Genomic DNA, 20,910 nt, shown 5'->3' with positions numbered 1-20,910 from the left:
GGCCACATTTATTTTCTGATCTTCATGAAATTTGGTCAGAACATGTGTCCCATTGATATCGCGAATGAGTTCGAAACTGGGTCATGCTGGGTCAAAAACTAGGTCACTAGGTCCAAAAAAAGAAAAACCTTGTGAACAATGTAGTAACATTTGATGCCCAATCTTCATGTTACTTTGTCAAAATGTTTGTCTAAATGATATGTTGGTTGAGTTCAAAAATGGTTCCGGTTCGTGGAAAAACAAGGCTGCTAGGGGACGGGACAGTATTCCTTATATGGCTGTAGAGAAACCTTGTGAACACTCTTTAAGTCACAATTTTTGCCCAATCATCATGAAACTTGTTCAAAACATTGGTTTCATTTATATCTCGGACGAGTTCGTAAATGGTCCTGATTGGTGAAAGAAATGGCCGCCAGGGGGCGGGGCAGTTTTCCTTATATGGCTATAGTAAAACATTGTTAACACTCTAGAGGCCACATTTATTGTCCAATCTTCATGAAATTTGGTCAGAAGATTGGTCTGTATAATATCTTGGATGAGTTTGAAAATGGTTACGTTTGCTTGAAAAACATGGCTGCCAAGGGGCGGGGCATTTTTCCTTATATGGCTATATATGGCTATTGGTAAACCTTGTGAACACTCTAGAGGCCACATTTATTATCCAATCTTCATGAAATTTGGTCAGAAGATTGGTCTGAATGATATCTTACATGAGTTCGAAAATAGTTACGTTTGCTTGAAAAACATGGCTGCCAAGGGGCGGGGCATTTTTCCTAATATGGCTTTATATGGCTATAGTAAAATCGTGATAACACTCTAGAGGCCACATTTATTGTCCGATCTTCATTTAATTTGGTCAGAAGATTCACCCCAATAAAATCATGGAAGAGTTTAAAAATGATGCCGGATGCTTAAAAAACATGGCCACCAGGGGGCGGGGCATTTTTCCTAATATGGCTATATATCATGCTTTTGTAAAACCTTGTTAACACTCTAGAGGCCACATTTTATTGTCCGATCATCATGAAACTTGGTCAGATGATTTGTCCCTATGATATCTTGGATGAGTTTTAAAATGGATCCGGTTGGTGAAAAAAAATGGCTGCCAAGGGGGCGTGGCATTTTTCCTTATATAGCTATAGTTAAACTCTAACTAGTTAACACTCTAGAAGCCGTATTTATTGTACGATCGTCATGAAACTTTGTCAGAAAATTTGTCCCAATAATATTTTGGACAAGTTTAAAAATGGTTCCAGTTGCTTGAAAAACATGGCCACCAGTGGGCGGGGCATTTTTCCTTATATGGACTTATGCATCTTCATGAAACTTTTTTGTCAGTATATTTGTTTAAATGATATCTTGGATGTGTAAGAGAATGGTTCTGGTCTGTTGAAAAACGTTGCTGCCAGGTTGTTCACTAGTCATGAAAGTAGGTAAGAACATTTTGTTCTAATGACAACTTGGGCTGTACAGAACAGGTCAGTTCCTTTGAATCTCAGGTGAACGACTTTGGGCATTTCAGGCCCACTTGTTTAAACAGCTTTGGCCTGTTTTTATCAGAATACACGGGATCATTCTTTGCTTCTGTGTTTTTAGACATTTTCCCCAAGAATAATTAAAAAAAGTTAAATCTTCATTCATCTAAACCGGGACTTTTGTCATTTTACATATTTTTAGATACCTCAGAAAATGGGAGTAGACCTTCCAGAGATGAAGATAGAGCCTTGTCAAACTTATTTTTATTAGCATTTTCAAAAAAGCTGTCAATATCAAGATCTTTTATTTATGTTTCCTTAGTATGTACATTATTATTTAATAGTTCTGTTTCTTTTAAAATTTCTGATTGATCATGTATAACAGTCCCATCAAATGCTCTAAGAGCAGTATAGTTTTCTATTTAAAGTGCAATTAAACTTTTCTTAATTACAAAAGAAATACTGTACAGTCCACGAGTTTAAAAAAAATCGCTCCCTTTTTTGTCTCCTAGTGAGTGCTTCCGTGGCAGGGAAGGCGAGGTGTACTCGCTTAAACGCTCGGCGTTCTGCCGAGTTAGCTAATACCCGCGGCGTGTATAACTTTAGCCTAGTCGGTAAATGCAGACAATTGTAATTAAATATTGTTGAAATACTGTAGCTAATAAACCGAATTGTATCGATAAGTGTATACATACCGCTTTTCTAATGTTCACATTTATCCGATAATCCAATATAATTACAACATCACTTTCGATAAAACAATCTAATAACATTTATGACCATAAATATGTTTAAGAATTATATAAATACAACCATATGGCCACGCCATTTTTCACAAGTGTAAAGAGTACAGTGCACAACTTACAGGGCACAACTTGGACGACCGAATTTAAATTTAGATTGAATGCAATACGATCATGAACACAAAAATGTTTTACAGGGTCATACGCAGTATGTAAAAAACGTGCTTCCCGGGGACTTTCTGATATCGGGTTAAAATGAAAGTGAATATCTGTTAACAGTTACACTGCGTTAGCATGCAAATATATCGTCTGGATTATTTCATTTATTGTTCTTACACGTACTGCTCTGATAGGGAATACATGTAAAATAAACACTGACTCGCGAGTTTTTCACACCTTTATTGACATAACACAACAGATAAACACCAAGTAGCTGTCAAAGGTCGTTTAACCTCTAAGCGATTAAAATCTGTTAAACGGACGGATAAAGCAATGAAGCTGTGATCGTTGCGATCTTTGTACCGGATTGCCGAATTTCAGATTTTCAGTTGCGAAGTCATTTTTTGACAATTCCCAATGGACCGAATATTTATTATTTCGGTTATTTACAATTTATCCTAGTTTGCGGAATGCATATTTCCGAAAAATTGTATATATATATACAGCGTAAAAATGCAGTAATGTTTGTAACGATTCTTACCGTAACCTCCAATGATGTCGCTTGTTTACTGAATTGGTCTGGTGAAAACATTACACAGCAATTTAAAAAGAACATATTCAGTCAATGTCAACAAAGAACTCGCTCTTAATTCGCTCTTTAGTTTGTAGCTTTTACCGGCTTCGCAAACAAAATGGCGTCGTCTATATTTTTTTCAAGTCTCGCGAAATCCCGTAACGTTTGAGAACTCGGCACGCTTTATTATTCAATATGAGCGACTTTCCAATCTCTGTTATCTACTTTCAGATTTATTATATATGTACTAATAATCAATGTAATTTTATTTGAAAATCAGAAATTCAAACAAAATTAAATTGATCATTATCTCGTTAAAAACAAAGTTTCCTCCGCTTTGCCCAATGTTGAGGGCCGCCGCGTCGGCTTATCAATTTGCAGATCGTTAACCTCGGCGACCCGAATCATGCAAACTCCGCGTATCGCGGGCCGTTCTTAATCTCCCTTCATAAGCGTGCCAGCGGAGTAGCGAGGGAAATTGGGGAAAACGCGTGGACTGTACTGTATGTTTTTTTTCCCCATTTTCTATCCGATTAGCTTTTGAACAAATTATATTTCCTTTAGTTTTTCGTCTCTAATTAGTTTTAAATAATTTTTGAGATTGATCTATGTGTATTCATTTTCCTGATATAATTGAGTCTTAATAAGTTGCTATTTTTTCGATTTAATCATACTCTTTATTAATTTGGCATTTCTTTTAAATAAGGAATATGAAATCATCGAGCCTATGATTTTCATCAATATTGTTCCTGCAAAATGCTGGTCGTCAATTAAAAACATATATCCGCATTATAGACTACATAAATACTTTCAAAATTATAGGCTGTTAGAGCATAATGTAATTTAATTTGTTTAATTGTATCATTAATAAAGCAAGATAGAAAGGAACACGTTTTTAAATGAGTTGCTATACCAATAGAAAAAATGAACACAAATTGTATTATTAGTGGCAGAAAACAAACGCCAACTTATTTTAACCTGACGATTTGTAAAGTTTGTGTTGCTAGTTTTTTGTGTTTGTGTGTTGTTGTTTGTTGTTTTATCTGCTTATATCGTCTTTGTACGTAGGAATCCCTGATTTTGAATGTATTTGTTTTATTTTCTATTCTATGCAATGCCTGTGCAAGAATCTTTAGATTATTTACAAATAAAAGCATACTTTATTACAAATATCTCTACATGTTTATATCCTGCTCGTTTTATTTCGTATCAGTTATGGAATGATTTTGTTTCCAATAAAAAAATATTTTTTTAATCTCTTAACTGCTTTTTAGATGGTCGCTTTAGCGACCGTCTAATGAGCATGATGTGAATTTCAGGTCGATACGGCCTGGGTATGATTAACCCAATACCCGCTTGTGATCCGCGCAAGAAAGAGTTGTATAATTTATGCAAGAGGTTTGAGTTCTCCAATTATGTGCATTCACAAATGGAAACATTATATTAATATCGTGTTACATTCAATATTTTCGAACGGTGTTTTATAGAAAAGACTCAATAAACAATGATCGTATTGTACGTGTCGCGGAGGAGATATTTTATGAATGATTAAAATAGTCCACTTTCTGCTGCGTGTGCGTGACGTAGTATTTTCGCTCAGCTCATTCATAAATCTGAGGCTAGCGATAAACAAAGGGGAGTCCGTGTGAGAATAACGCAATAGTATAAGGTTAAGCTTGTTTATATTCACAGGTCTCAATTAATAATACGTTGACCACGAGTTCAACAATTATTACAGGGATACGATAGACAACATTAAAAAATGTTTCATTATCGCTGAAACTGAATATTAAAAAAAAACATTTGAAGAATATTCTGTAAAATGTGTATATAGTCTTGCTGTTTTGAAATAAGGTTTTGAATTTTGGTTTCCAAATAACTTAATTCAAAACAAAAGTTTAATTATAGTGTTTTTTACTTGTTAGTCGCATATTTACCGCACTATAATGTGTGTTTTATTTTATGCTTTCCATCGATAATTTTCACTGTTTTACCGGCACTTTTTTTTTACCCCATTGTGACCCCCACGCATTCTTCCGCCAAGAGCGAGAACTCTTCGATGAATATTTATATCAACATACGGAGTAATTTCCCTTCAACATACATGTACACACTGTTAGCGTTATTTACGCTATAAATAGACTCCACATATTAATACGCTAACATGACATAAACAAATACAAGATACAAGATACAAACTTTTATTTCAAGTCGGTTAACAATAAATAATTATTGTAAAAGCGGTAATGATATTTTGGGGCGCCCAATGGGAAATTGGTTTGAACGGATTGGCCAACGTATAAAAATATTAATTTGTGAGCATAAAATAAGAAGAAAATTTGTTGGATTGGGTGGAATATCAATTTTAATTCACTCGTTATCATAGAAAAAATATGTTTTCACGAGTGGCGCATTTGTGAGCATAAAATAAGAAGAAAATTTGTTGGATTGGGTGGAATATCAATTTTAATTCACTCGTTATCATAGAAAAAATATGTTTTCACTCGTGGCTGCGCAACTCGTGAAAATATAATTTTCTATGATCACTCGTGAAATAAAATCGATATTCCACCCAATCCAACAAATATCCTCTATATAGGCAAACCATACATTAGTAAAATTCAATCTGCCTTCGCACATAAATGGAATGGGTCAATTAGGTGCTGCGTTTCCTTTGCTTACTTCACTTAGAGGTCAATTCTTACGTAATAGCAATCACAAGGCCCCGGCTTCAAAGGAATTGCAGAGCGTTCTTACATAATAAAAGTCGAGTCGCATGGTATTTGCGTTTAGCGTCCTAATTTAGTCACGTGGTTCTTTTTCGCGGGTGTTTTGGCGTCTATTTTTCGTCACGTGATCAAAAGATGTCCTCAGCAAAAAAATAGTTCATCGAAACGATAGTATTTAATCATTAAGTTTGTACTATCGAATTATTTTCAAGACGGTAGTTATATGAAAATGATTTGTTTATTTATTATTTACTAATAATATTGAGTTCAAAATAACTAAAATTGTTGTTTATTGGCTGCGCAATGATACATTGTTTACATCCCACCCGAATCCCGCGCCGACTGTCAAAACATTCGATTTCGTTGAGCTCAACAGTCAGCATCCCAAGCAAGTTTCGCATTGTTGCAGAAGAACGCACTTAAAAAGTGAGTACATTCATATGTTTACATTTATGTGTTCATAACTGACGATATTTCATGGCATGCTTTATAAACGTAACATAGCGCTACAGAACAAGTTAACGTTGTTGTTTTCGATGACAAGTGGAAATGTAATTGATGTTATCTGAGTGCTAGTTTTACTGCGTCTTTTTTCGAATTGTACGAGTTATAAGCGTGTTTTTTTGTAAATATATAAGATATATTATATGTTGTTTGTTGAGATTTATTCTATTTCCAAATGTTTTAATTGTAATTGACTTAAATCAGGTGAGATATATTGAATGTTGGTATCATTTTTTATTCAGCCAGAGATAATTAGTTAAAAGAAAGCTTAACTATCTTGCTATTAAGAACTAGCTTGCTATTAAGTATGATCAGTATACATTGTTTATATACTTGGAGTTGAAAGTAATGGCATACCCACATTTTTGAGACTGGATTTGTTGTATTTTAATCCATTGACTTGCTTTCCAAACTTTTATCATATACTGGAATTGACTTTGAACAATGGTTAATGATATATTAAGCTACATATACTCGTGGTTGAGATGCTTTCAAAATATTGACCTCTGGAACTGACTTGGAGTTGAACACTGGAGTTGAACACTGGAGTTGAACACTGGAGTTGAACACTGTTTAAATATCCATTTGTGTGAAAACTATGAGTTGAAACTATAATAGCATTCCACACTGTTGAGGCTGAAGTTGCAATTTGTTATAGCAACATTAATTGCTGCAGTTGTTTACAAAATATTGATATTATACTGACACTGACTTGAGTTGAACACTGGTTAGTACCATTACTTTTCTTTATATGTTTTAGTTGGAACCATAATGGCATACTTACATTTTGACGCGAGAGTTTGTATATTTAATTCACTGAAATTTTGATCATTTACTTGAACTTACTTAAGGATTATACTGGCAAAAACTTGGCATTAAATATTGGTTACAGATCCATACATATGAATACTTGGAGCTGATACAATAATGGCATAGCCAGACTGGAGTTTCACTATTTCATTGCTGCTTTCCAAAGGTCGATTTACTTGCAATGACTTAAGTTGAATACTTGTCAATTATCAATATTTCTATATACTAGGAAATGAACCAATAATGGCATACCCTCTCTGATGGGCCTGGATTTGCAATGTTAAATTTACAGGATACATGTAGCTACTTGCATGAACTGTTAGATTGTGTTATATGAATAGTTTGTGATATACCTTGTAGTTCAATGAACCAGCATGAGGTTGAAGTATAATATAAACAAACATTAGAAATCCCAATTTCTGTCATCATTGTTGTTTGGATTGTGCTCCTGTCAAGTATCGATATGGCTTACTTGCTGGTTGCACATGGTGATTACTGTCAAACTGATGAACGCTTGCCTTGTTATGCAAGAGGTAAACAGTGTGTACCATGCTGTATGATGTTTTTAGTTTTTGTAAAAAATGTTAAGCCTGCTGGTCAGATTAAGGCTGATGATCTTAATCATATCATCCAGGATGGCAGTAGCTTATACATGGCATTGAACACTGATGACACTGTTTCTGGCTTTGTGAATCCACAAATTTTACCTGACAAAATTGTCTATAGGGGTAAAAGAGTGTATGTTGAGCATAAAGGTGTGATGTCTGGGGTTATCAGATGCTCGAGTGATATTGACATAGAAGCAGCGGGTTTATTTTCACTCGAAATTGCATTCACAAAATGTTTTGCAGATAACAATGATGTAATTTTGGTTTTTGCTGGGTTTGCTATTGCTATTCACTATGAAAGAAAAACTCATTTTTATTATGTGTTTGATAGTCACAGTAGAGATGAAGATGGTCTTTGTTGTCCCGATGGAACTTCTGTTCTAGGAGAGATGCATTCTTTGAAAGATATGTGCACATTTATTGACAATTTGGTAACGTCATGTGAACAGTGCCCTACCTCTTTACAGTTTGATATGCATTTGTTCTTTTTAAAAGCCTTCTTTAAGCCATATTTTAATGCCGTGCATATATTGGACAATCAAGAGGGTTTTAAGAAAATTCCTAAAAGAAAGCAGGCAAATACAAGTGTTGGGCGGAAACGCCTTGTTTAAGGGATAAAATGATAGGAATGTCATTCACTGGTTGCATAGATGATAGATTTGTTCCAGATAAGTTTGTAGATCTTCCTTCAAAGTTTCACAATCTTGTAAGTGAAGGGCCAGATTATGTCTGTTCATGCTGCTCCCAAACCTTTTTTAGGTATTCAATGAAAAACTGCGAAAAATTAAAAAGTAATCGGGAAAAAGTTGGCCCTTACTTGTCAAATTGTAAAAGTGTTAATAATGTTGAGTGGATTTGCAGTGGTTGCTATAAAGTTATATGCAAAGGAGAAACACCCCCTTTTTGCAAACACAATGGTTTGGCATTTCCTGTTAAACCAAAGGAGTTGGAATTATCAAATTTGGAAGAAAGATTGGTTTCTCCAAGATTGCCATTTATGCAACTCCGTGAAATGCCCAGGGGTGGTCAGTTAAACCTGAGGGGAAATATTGTCAATGTTCCTGCAGATGTTAACAGCACAATCAAGTCACTGCCTAGAATGATGAGTGAACATGACACTATAATGATAAAGTTGAAGCGTAAATTGGCTTTCAAACACCATGATTTATTTGAAAATATTAGGCCAAATAAAGTATTCGAAGCTGCGAAATGGTTGGTTGCAAATAGCAGCATTTGTAGAAACGAAGGAATAGTTTTAAATGAAACATGGCTTGAGCAGCCACATGAAGATTTTATTTTTCCGGATTCCATGTCCCAGCAAGGGAAGGATGCTGTTAATACAGTTGATAATGACTATCAATCAGATTCCTGGACAGAAGATGATAGTTTTAATGATCGATTAGTTGGCAATTTAGACACATGTCTACAGCCCATTGATTTCAGAGAATTTAACCAGGTGCTTTGTGTAGCTCCAGGAGAAAATAATAGTCCTATCAGCTTATTTCAAGACTTTCATTCTGAAATACTCTCATTCCCATCGATTTTCTGTGGAAAGCCACGTCTTGATAATTCACAGCGTTTGGTACCATTGCATTACAGTGATATTTGCAAGTGGGAGTTAAGAAATGTTGACAGACGAGTTGCAAAATGTGTTCCTAACATATTATTTAAGTTAAAACGTCTGCAAATCAAACAAGTCAAGGATAAGGTTAATCTTGCTGTAAGAAAATGTAAATCTAAAGACCAGAGTCTAACTGCGGGTAATTTGCTTAATCCTGTTTTTGTTGATCAGCTCACGATGCAAAATGATGGGTATAAAGTCTTACGGACGATTCGTGGATCTCCACCTTACTGGGAGCAAGCTAAACGTGATGTTTTCGCAATGATTCGTCAACTCGGTACTCCTACTTGGTTTGCTTCCTTCTCTGCTGCAGAAACAAAATGGTTGCCATTACTGATATCACTACACAAACTTGGCCGTGGTACAGACATTTCAATGGAAGAAGCAAGGTTACTTTCCTGGTAGGAAAAGTGCTTTCTTATAAAGTCAGATCCTGTGACTTGTGCCAGGTACTTTGACATGAGAGTTCAAGTCTTTATAAAAGACATTTTAAAAAGCACACTTATGCCAGTTGGTGAAATAATGGACTTCTTTTATAGAGTGGAATTCCAGCAACGAGGTTCCCCCCATATTCATATGCTTTTGTGGGTGAAAGGTGCTCCACTTCATGGTGTTTCACCTGACAATTTAATCACAGACTTTGTTGATAAGTATGTCACCTGTAAAAATGACAATGCTATTCAAGAATTAGTAAATTACCAAACACATAGACATGCAAAAACATGCCGTAAACGTGGAAAAAATGTATGCAGATTCAACTTTCCATTGTTTCCTATGCCAAAGACTATTATATTATATCCTTTAGATGAAACTTCGGCATCCCCACAGCATTCGCAATTGGTTACAAAAATAACAGCATTTCTAAATGAGGCACACACAAATAACAAACAAATAGATTTCGACGAGTTCCTTGTTTCTCTAGGAATTGACTTCAATACCTATATCGAGGTAATAAGATCGACCTTAAAAAGAGTGACAGTTTTCTTGAAGCGATCCTTAGCTGAGACACGGATAAATAATTACAACACTGTTTTAATGAAATGCTGGATGGCCAATATGGACTTGCAGTACATACTTGATCCATACGCTTGTGTTTCGTACATAGTATCTTACATCTCTAAAGGACAAAGGGGTTTATCAAACTTGCTTGCGGATGCTTGTTTTGAGGCTCAGTCAAAAGACACCAACATACGAGAACAGGTACGCAGAATTGGTAACCAGTTTTTAACCAATATTGAGATTGGCGCTCAAGAGGCTGTCTATTTGGTACTACAGATGCCACTGAGACGTTGTACAAGGCAGGTTATATATGTTGACACAAATCAATCAAATGACAGGACATCTATGATCAAACCATTTTCACAATTGCAGAGTCTTCCTAAAGAGTCGGTTGATGTAGAGATGGATAGTATTCTTAAGAGATACAAAAGGAGACCCAAGTCTATGGAGTTAATGTGTTATGCAGAATTTGCATCATGGTATGAAGTCATCCCTAAGCAGAGGGAAAAGAAATCAGTTAATGTTGAAGCAGAATTACCCGAAACTGAATATGTTCATGACCAAGAAGATGACATTGTGCCTATAAATGATGACGATGAAGTTGGTCGCAAAGTGGTGAAGTTACCATGTGGCACATGCTTAAGAAAAAGAAAATGTGGGAAAATTATTTATACTAATATAACACCAATCAATAAGGATAGGGAAGAGCATTTTCGTCAAAAACTTATGCTGTACACCCATTGGAGAGATGATGAAAGGGATTTTATAGCCGGATATGACAACTATGAGCAATGTTTAACTTCGAAAATTCTTGAAATCAATGCTAATAAGATGCAATTTGAGAAATGTGATTTTGATTTTGAGTCATTTGTTGCAATGAATTTAGATGAAATAGAACCACCCGTTGACATGGAAGCGCAACACCAAGAGGCAATAGATGAAAGTGCAGGTGTCTCACTAGCCAGTCAGTTTGGTTGCTTTGACTCAAATGTTGTTGATAGTGATTCATTATATTATGATTTAGGGGAAGACTTGAATGTTACTATGCGACGCTCCAATGCAGAAATTCTTCCTCAGAAAGAGGTGGATAATGATGCTTATTTTGAGAGTATACGAAAGTTAAATCACGAGCAAAAACATTTTTTTTATTACATGCTTACTAAAATGAAATCCAAAGAATTACCCTTTTACACATTTCTGTCTGGTGGTGCTGGTGTTGGGAAAAGTGTGTTAACAAAGTGCATTTATCAAGGTTTGATAAAATATTATAATCATTTAAGGGGTGAAAATCCTGATACAATTAAAATTTTGATGTGTGCTCCAACTGGAAAAGCTGCGCATAACATTGGTGGAAGCACAATTCACTCCGCCTTTTGCATACCAGCTAACCAAGGTTTTTATTTTAAGCCTCTTGACATGCAGCAGTTGAACACAATGCGAGCAAGGTACATCTCCTTAAAACTTGTCATTATAGATGAAATTTCTATGGTGGGTCGTAGCATGTTGAATTTTATCAATCTAAGAATGCAGGAAATAACATCTTGCAATAAACCTTTTGGGAACGTAAGCATACTTGCAGTAGGAGATCTCTTTCAATTGAAACCTGTCATGGATTCTTGGGTGTTCTTGCAGGAATTCAGAAGCTCCCAACTGCATAATTTGGCCACAAATGTTTGGGTTGATTTATTTGATTTCTTTGAATTGAAAGTGATAATGCGCTAGAAAGAAGATGCTGCATTTGCAGAGCTGCTGAATAGATTGAGGGAAGGCCTTCATACTGAAGAGGATATTGCTGTTTTAAAAGCTAGATTAGTTAAGGGTGATAGTAATGACCTTAAGAACAAACCTCATTTATTTTGCAGAAGGGAGGATGTATCATTGCACAATTCCTTTATTTTGAAAGAAATGCCTGTCAGTAATATTGTTACAATTGAAGCTGTTGATGATGTGTCTGGTGATATAAGTGCATCTCTACGTAGTACAATTATTTCCAAAATACCAGATGACTCTTCAAAAACGATGAATCTGCCAAAAACACTTTCCCTTGGAATTGAATTGCCTGCAGAAATAAGCCTGAATGTAGACACAGAAGATGGCTTGACTAATGGTGCATCATGCATCATAAAAAAATTTGATTTCAGAGTTCAAAATTCTTGTAGATGCAGCATAATTTGGGTTTTGTTTGATGATCCAACTATTGGTTGTAAGTGGCGCAGTCGATATAGACATTTGTACAATGCACACATTCCGCAGAACTGGACACCTATTCTTGAAACGTGTCGTCGCTTTACTTACCAATATTACAAAAATTACTTGATCATCAGGCGCCAATTCCCTATTTACCTATCAGCAGGGAAAACAATACACAAAGCTCAGGGTTCCACTATGACAGAGGCTGTAATTAACTTTGGAACAAAGAAAATTGATCACATTCACTATGTTGGTCTCAGTAGAGTTGGCAAACTGTCAGGTGTTTATTTGACTGAAATGAATGCTGGTAAAATACATGTTTCTCCAGATGTCGAAATTGAAATGGAAAGACTAAGACATCACAGAAAAATAACCCATTTATTACCTTGTTTGGATTTATTTGATTCAATGCTTTATACAAAAATAATCTTCCATAATTGCCGTTCTTTAAGGAAACATTTCGTTAACTTCAGACAAGAAACCAATATGTTGTATTCTGACATCATAGGTTTAGTTGAAACAAGAGTTTGGAATTTGATTGATGAAACGTATAGCCTAGAAGGTTTTAGTAGCTTTTGTGGTACTTTGGAACAAACAGCTCATGGTATTGCGGTTTTTGTCAAAAATGAATTGACTGTGCGTCATATTTCTTTTAGGACAATTTGTGACATAGAGTACTGTCTTGTGGACATTGGGCAGGGTCTTGTGATCGTTTTTGTGTACTGTCCTCCAAAAAAACATACACTTCAAAATATTACGCAATTTCTCATGGCTGTCAACAATGAAATCACGGACAATCATTCAAAAATGGAGCTTGTACTGATGGGTGATTTCAACTTCGAAACTAATTTAAATAAACAATTTACAGATGCTTTTAAGAGTTCTTCAAATTTCCAACAATTGCCGACTGGTGTTACGACCGATTACGGTTCATGCATTGATCATATCTATACAACAATATGTGCTAATGAAATAGCTGCATTTGGCACACTAGAGTCTTACTATTCTGATCATAAACCATTATTTTTAGCATGTGCAAAAAATAGAGAATTGTAAGAAAAAATCTATTGCATTTTTTTCTCATTATAATGTTATAATTGAATACAACCCATGGTGTTCATAATGATTCAATCATGTTCCTTCCAAAAAATTCAATGATATACATGCCCAAGCACCAAAGCCCATGTCGTGATCTATATAGGACCAAAATGTATATTTCAAGGAGTATGTCATTATTGAGTATGTATAATGACAAATAACATATTGTATTAATTCAAGTTATTGGTTTTAGTAATGATTTAATATAACAAATTTAAGAAGAACAGGTTCATTATAAATAGTTTACAAACCTGATTCTCATTTATGACAAATATTTACTAAATTTTAGTTGAACATCAGAACTGCAGTAACAATGTTACACACAACAAAGCCTTAGCTAGGATCTGAAAAGGTTTTGACAAAAGAGTTCATTCCTTTGAGCCTGTGTTTATATATAAATGTATATATTACTAGTATATTACATCATATCACATGTATTTCTGTACGATTTCATTAATTGTATTTTATGTAAATATGCCTTTCATAACAATTATATATAATCCCAATATAACAATTGTACAGTGTTAATTTTGTGAAATACTTGTTTACTTGTCACAGCTTTACAAATATTATTTTATTAATGTTTGATTTTGATTGAGAACGTAATAAATCATTAAAATATCTTTGTGTTACAGAGTTACAAATTAATGTCGTCTGAATGGTCAGGATATAATTGCGTCAAAATAATTCAAAGAAGTCAATGCAAGGGAAAACCATATCAATTTTGTGTTGCTTGCGTAAAAATGCAGTGATTTTTATTTATTGAAATCTCCTGTTGAATTATTTGAAATGTAATATTGCTAAAATATCATTCATGTTTTATCATATCAGATGACAAGTATCGATGCCGCTTTCACTGAACGGGGCACTGGGCCATACACTTTGGCTTTAAAGGTCAAGGTTGTTGCGGTTAAGCCTGCAGAAGTATACAGGAAGGATGGCGAAGAGAAAAGAGTCATGAACTTTGCCATGAGTGACGGCATTACCACGGCAAAAGGGATCTGCTACGACCCAGCAAAGTTTTGTAAATTGCAGGTAATTTGTACTGAAAATTTTAGTTTAACAATCTGTGTTAAATTTTAGTTTAACAATCTGTGTTGTAACCTAAATGTAATGTTTTGTAACTATGGATTGTAACAATTGCACGTTTCATATATAAATGATATGTTATTGTGAAAGTTGAAAACATCGTAGTTTTATGCAACATATAACAATAGACTCAATGGTTTCATACATGGTATTGAAATTAAAGTTTTTAAGACCAGCACCCTAATCAACACTGACATTAACTGTTAATTGGTCAATAATTAACTTGCATCAAATTGCACCGTTTGTTGATTAAAATAACACTTGTACACCATTTATAGGTGGGCAACACTTTGGTTGTGCGAAACAGCATTCGCCGAACAGAGGATGAGGTGAGAGTCCTCATCTTGACAAGCACATCGAAGGTGCTCATGTCGGCACCCCTTCAGGTGCCTCCACAACATGTGCAGGAGGGTGAGAGGCTCCTGAATCCACCACCGGCAGAGATTGTTGCAATAAAAACTGCACTAACTTCACCTGCAAAGAAACGGGTCTCCATAAGTGGGAAAGTCACTCAGGTATGCATACAAAAATTTCATTTCAATTGATATATTTAAATGAATCTCTTTCATTTCTGTCTGACTAAAATATTTATTTTATTATTATCTTAACAATATAGAAGATATAATAGCTGTATTTCCACAAATTGCTTAAATCTTCATTATTGATGTCATTTGAATTGACAAATAATACATGCATATACATGTCTATACACATAGTGGCTCAGTTTTGTGCACTTATAATTTTTTTAACCTCCCTTGTTCTTCACCTTCCATTGCATTCAACATTGAGACAATGTTGCCCACCAAAATCAAAAGCTGGTCATAACTAACTAATGTTTGTGCTGAAATCTTCCTTATTGGACACTTACTATTTATGCAGTATTTTATGTACTCCATAAATTCATATGAGCAGGAAGACGAACCGAGAGAGGTGCAGGTCCAAGGTGGAATGGTCCCCATCAAGACCATCACTGTCATGGATGACAGTTCAAAGACACAGGTCACTCTCTGGCGTGATGCCGTTCAAAGTGATGTGAGGCCTGGTGACCATGTGACGATCACCGATGTGATCGTCAACAGCTATCAGAATGTCCTGTCACTGTCCACAACTGCGAGGTCGAAAATCCAAGTGAGCATTTTTCTTAAGTTTTGGCATACATTCTTATGCATTAAGGAAACTTTCTGCATAAGTGAGCGATATAATTTTTGGATCATTGTTGCATGTCGTCAAGCTCGGCGTTTGATTACATGACCTGTGAAAATTATGCCATTACTGATGACTGAAGGTCATCTAGTTGGCTATTTTGGTGTCAATGCTTTTCACATTATGCATCTTTTTTGCCTATCACTATATTCTTAGTGTCTATGTTTGAAATTTCTTTATTTAATTGATTCATTTACTTTTATGTGGCTCTGGATAGACGCGCTCTTTCAACCTATGTACTTTGGCCCTTATCAAGCATATGTGGCTTCTTCAAAAATTGCATAACAATAATCCAAATAACGCTAAATCTCTTGAGATTTTTTGTAAAGTGGAGATATAATGTACAATATTGTCTTCTATATTTGCTCTGTGCCTAAATTTGGAAATTCTTTCCTTGCCAAACTAAAGGGTCGCATTGTACACTAAGGTTTCCCTCTTGCTGGTGCAACAAAATGTTCAATTTTATATATTTTGTCCATTGGGCCATCCCACCTATTACATAAAAAAATTACTTTTAACCAGAACTTTCTTTGGCTGATGGTTAATCCTTCTATTGAGTCATATTCCTTATGCAAAAAAGTTATAGTATCTATTTTCCGAAATCAAGTTCAATATTCCAAATGATTGTTTAAATTGATAATGTTTAAAAATAAAAGCACTGTAAAAGTGTTTAAACTACTATTGGAACAAACAAATTGATGATTAGAATTTTCAATAAATCAAAGTTTATCTATAAACTCAAGAAATAACAATTTACAAAAAAAAAATTTGTTTATATTTATTTCTTTTTATATAGAAAACAGAAGCTCCCCTTGTACAGTCTATCGTCACTGTGGAGGCAATCGGTGTGAGCGACGGAGTTGCTGAATGTTTTTGTAACAACGGAGAAATTGTAAACATGCCTGCTGAACTTCTCCAGCAGGCATTAGAGGAGGATGGACTTGTAATGCCTGACATCGAGATGGCCACTGCAACTGCTCCAATTGACCTGCAGTTGGTCTCCAAGGGCTCTGAAGTTGTGAGCGTCATCAAATTGTAGTTAACATGAAAGTTCTGTACATGTACAAAGTGTAAATATAGTAAATATAGTCTGTTTTTTTTGCGTGTTCTTAATGTCCAATTACCTCATTTCAATGACAATAAATGCTTAATTAAATGTGCTACCTTTACAACCTATTTGTGGTTAACTTATAGAATCAAAATATGCTAATTATCTTAAAATAGAAAGTAAAAACATGTGCGCTTTATTTGCAATACCCAATTTTGTATGAAACATATTCTTCTTCTAAAGTTAGTGTAGCATGTTTTTGATGTTATCTTGTTGCTATGTAAATATTTCCTTCTAGTCTTATTGTTTCTAGAACTTTTTGCTATGTAAATATTTATGCCCCCCTTCGAAGAAGAGGGGGTATATTGCTTTGCACATTTCTATCGGTCTGTCGGTCGGTCCGTCCACCAGGTGGTTTCCGGATGATAACTCAAGAATGCTTGGGCCTAGGATCATGAAACTTCATAGGTACATTGATCATGACTCGCAGATGACCCCTATTGATTTTCAGGTCACTATATCAACGGTCAAGGTTACAATGACCCAAAATAGTAAAATGGTTTCCGGATGATAACTCAAGAACGCTTATGCCTAGGATCATGAAACTTCATAGGTACATTGATCATGGCTCGCAGATAACCCCTATTGAATTTCAGGTCACTAGGTCAAAGGTCAAGGTCAGGGTGACCCGAAATAGTAAAATGGTTTCCGGATGATTATTCAAGAACGCTTATGCCTAGGATCATGAAACTTGATAGGTAGATTGATCATGACTTGCAGTTGACCCCTATAGATTTTCAGGTCACTATATTAAAGGTCACCGTCACTAGGTCATGGTCATGATGACCCGAAATAGTAAAATGGTTTCCGGATGATAACTCAAGAACGCTTTTGCCTAGGATCATAAAACTTCACAGGTACATTAATCATGACTTGCAGATGACCCCTATCAGTTTTGAGGTCACTGGGTCAAAGGTCAAGTTCTCGGTGACCCGAAATAGTGAAATGGTTTCCGGATGATAACTGAAGAACGCTTATTCCTAGGATCATGAAACTTGATAGGTACATTGATCATGACTGGCAGATGACCCCTATTTATTTTCAGGTCACTAGGTCAAAGGTAAAGGTCACAGTGACAAAAAACATATTCACACAATGGCTGTCACTACAACGGAGAGCCCATATGGGGGGCATGCATGTTTTACAAACAGCCCTTGTTCCTTCTAGTCTTATTGTTTCTTGAACATTCACTATTTCGCCATTAAAATAATCTTATTTAATAATTACATTACATTGCTAGTCAGGTTTTTTCGGCAGTGTAAAAAGTAGATGTCAATTTGTTTTATGTTTATGCCCCTCTTCGAAGAAGGGACCAATTGACCTGCAGTTGGTCTCCAAGGGCTCCGAAGTCGTGAGCGTCATCAAATTGTAGTTGACATGAAAGTTCTTTACATGTACAAAGTGTAAATATAGTCTGTTTTTTTTTTGCGTGTTCTTCATGTCTAAATACCTCATTTCAATGAAAATAAATGCTCAATTAAATGTGCTACCTATACAACCTATTTGTGGTTAACTTATAGAATCAAAATATGCTTATTATCTTAAAATAGAAAGTAAAAACATGTGCGGTTAACTTATAGAATGAAAATATGCTAATTATCTTAAAATAGAAAGTAAAAACATGTGCTCTTTATTTGCAATAACCAATTTTGTATGAAACATATTCTTCTTCTAAAGTTAGTGTAGCATGTTTATGATGTTATCTTGTTGCTATGTAAAATTTCCTTCTAGTCTTATTGTTTCTAGAACTTTTTGCTATGTAAATATTTCCTTATAGTCTTATTGTTTCTTGAACATTCACTATTTCGCCATTAAAATAATCTTATTTAATAATTACATTACATTGCTATTCAGGTTTTTTTCTGCAGTGTAAAAAGTAGATGTCAATTTGTTTTATGTGTATGCCCCTCTTCGAAGAAGAGAGGGTATATTGTTTTGCAAATGTAAGTCTGTCCGTCTGTTGGTAAGTTTCCAGATGGTTTCCGGATGATAACTCAAGAATGCTTAGGCCTTCATAGGTACATTGAACATGACTGGCACATAGCCCCTATTGATTTTCAGGTCACTAGGTCAAGGACAAGGTAACATTGACTCGTATTAGTAAAATGGTTTCCGAATGATAACTTAGAATGATAAGGCTTAGGATTATGAACCTCTATAGGTACATTCATCATGACTGGCAGATGACCCCTATTGATTTTCAGGTCACTTGGTCAAAGGTCAAGGTCACCATGATTCGAAACAGTAAAATGGTTTCTGGATGATAACTCAAGACTGCTTACGCATAGGATCATAAAACTTCAAAGGAAAATTGATCATGACGGGCAGATGTCTCCTATTGATTTTCAGGTCAAAGGTCATTGTCACAAATACTCAAAACAGTAAAATGGTTTCCATATGATAACTTAAGAATGCTTAAAATAGTATCATGAAAACTCAAGAATAATCAGGCCTAGGATCATGAAACTTCATAGGTACATTTATCATGACTGGCAGATGACCCGTATTGATTTTCAGGTCACTAGGTTAAAGGTCAAGGTCACAGTGACAAAAAACGTATTCACACAAAGACTGCCTTTACAACTGACAGCTCATATGGGGGGCATGCATGTTTTACAAACAGCCCCTGTTATTTTTTCAGATAAACAAAATTTAATAAGCATACAGAAAGCTTCTGTATATTTCTGTTGTTAACATTGACATTGAGAACATTTCAAATATTTTTAAGATTAACAATGTATTTTGCTACAAGTCTTATATTCTGCCATGTGTCAATCCTTGTCACACCAATTGCAGGTCATTTGTTTATATGATTTAAGTCACACATCTTAATTCCTAAATCTGTTCAGCAACACCTACCAATTGTTCTACAGCCAAAGCAATGAAGCATCACATGTATACATTATTCTTGTATGATCTTTTGTTTATACCATTTAATGATGGAAATCGATTTTGCTTATTTGATTCGTATGGTGATACAGTACATGCACAGACTAAAGTTGTTTTATTCTGTTAAATTAGCCAATGCTGGACGTTATTTGAATTTCCCGACATCATTTCTTGTTTAGTCAGTCTAAGCTCATTTATCGCTCAAATGGTGCGATGATGATTAAGTGGGTATCCCATACTTCAAGTTATTTTCTTTTTACTTCAATGTTTTGTATGATATATGCTAACCAGTGATTGCAGACTTTTGTCTTTTTACAAAGTTCCTTCACTTGAAATATTGTTGCTGCAGCTTGTAAATAAATATGGTGATAATAAGCTTTGGAAAAAAATAAGTATTTCTTGATAAGCCGAATATATATGTACGGCATATTTACTGTTTTTTTGTCAAATAGTCTTAATACTCACATAAATGCATACATATTGCAGCTTCATATTAAGGACATGCCCTGCTGTGTTGGTAATAAATATATACTAACATTTTCCTTTATAAACATGTATAACATATTTTCAATAAATGTATTAACTTATGTAAATAGTACATTTCAATGATAATGTGCTTGCCAGTTTACTTTTCCACTTACTAGTATTTTTATTGATAGCCAGGGGACCGTTTCAATAAACATCGTAGCACACATTTAATTTACCATGCATTTTTCGAAGGTGCATAATTGCTTTAGTCCATATCATATGAGTATAAATTAGAAGTATTTAATTAATTACATTGGCATCATAAGCGCCGTATATATTTGACAAGCATGACGAGCTAGTTCGTCTACATATAATGAGTACAAAATTCTCCCGGAAGTTTAAATTGTCGTACGATCGTTTGTGAAACAGCCTCCAGCATTCTATCAGGAACATTACAGTGATTTTGGAAGTAAAAGTTAAGAAATAAATTTAATAAATATATGTCAGTACAGTCATTCAAATGTGAACCATTTCATTTTTTTGTGTAAATTTCATTTAATCGACAAATCATGTTTGGTGAATATGATATTCTACTATTTGAGAAAGACACATTTGTTCTTGTTTAAGTGAATTGATATTTACA

General features: G+C 34.9%; 1 protein-coding gene across 1 annotated transcript; it reads left to right on the top strand.

Moving 5' to 3' along the window:
• The first annotated feature begins 218 nt into the window (after positions 1-218).
• LOC127872643 (uncharacterized) lies at positions 219-16,914 on the top strand. Its single transcript, XM_052415972.1, has 6 exons — positions 219-263; positions 10,595-10,822; positions 14,342-14,545; positions 14,878-15,114; positions 15,512-15,727; positions 16,599-16,914. Exons 1-6 carry the CDS (start codon positions 219-221, stop codon positions 16,839-16,841), a joined length of 1,173 nt encoding a protein of 390 aa, XP_052271932.1. The 3' UTR covers positions 16,842-16,914.
• The last annotated feature ends 3,996 nt before the right edge of the window (positions 16,915-20,910 follow it).

Source organism: Dreissena polymorpha, chromosome 3 (genome assembly GCF_020536995.1).
Source record: "Dreissena polymorpha isolate Duluth1 chromosome 3, UMN_Dpol_1.0, whole genome shotgun sequence".
Taxonomy (NCBI): Eukaryota; Metazoa; Mollusca; class Bivalvia; order Myida; family Dreissenidae; genus Dreissena; species Dreissena polymorpha.
The sequence above is the reverse complement of the archived record's forward strand: the minus strand, read 5'-3'. Positions and strand labels throughout refer to the sequence as shown.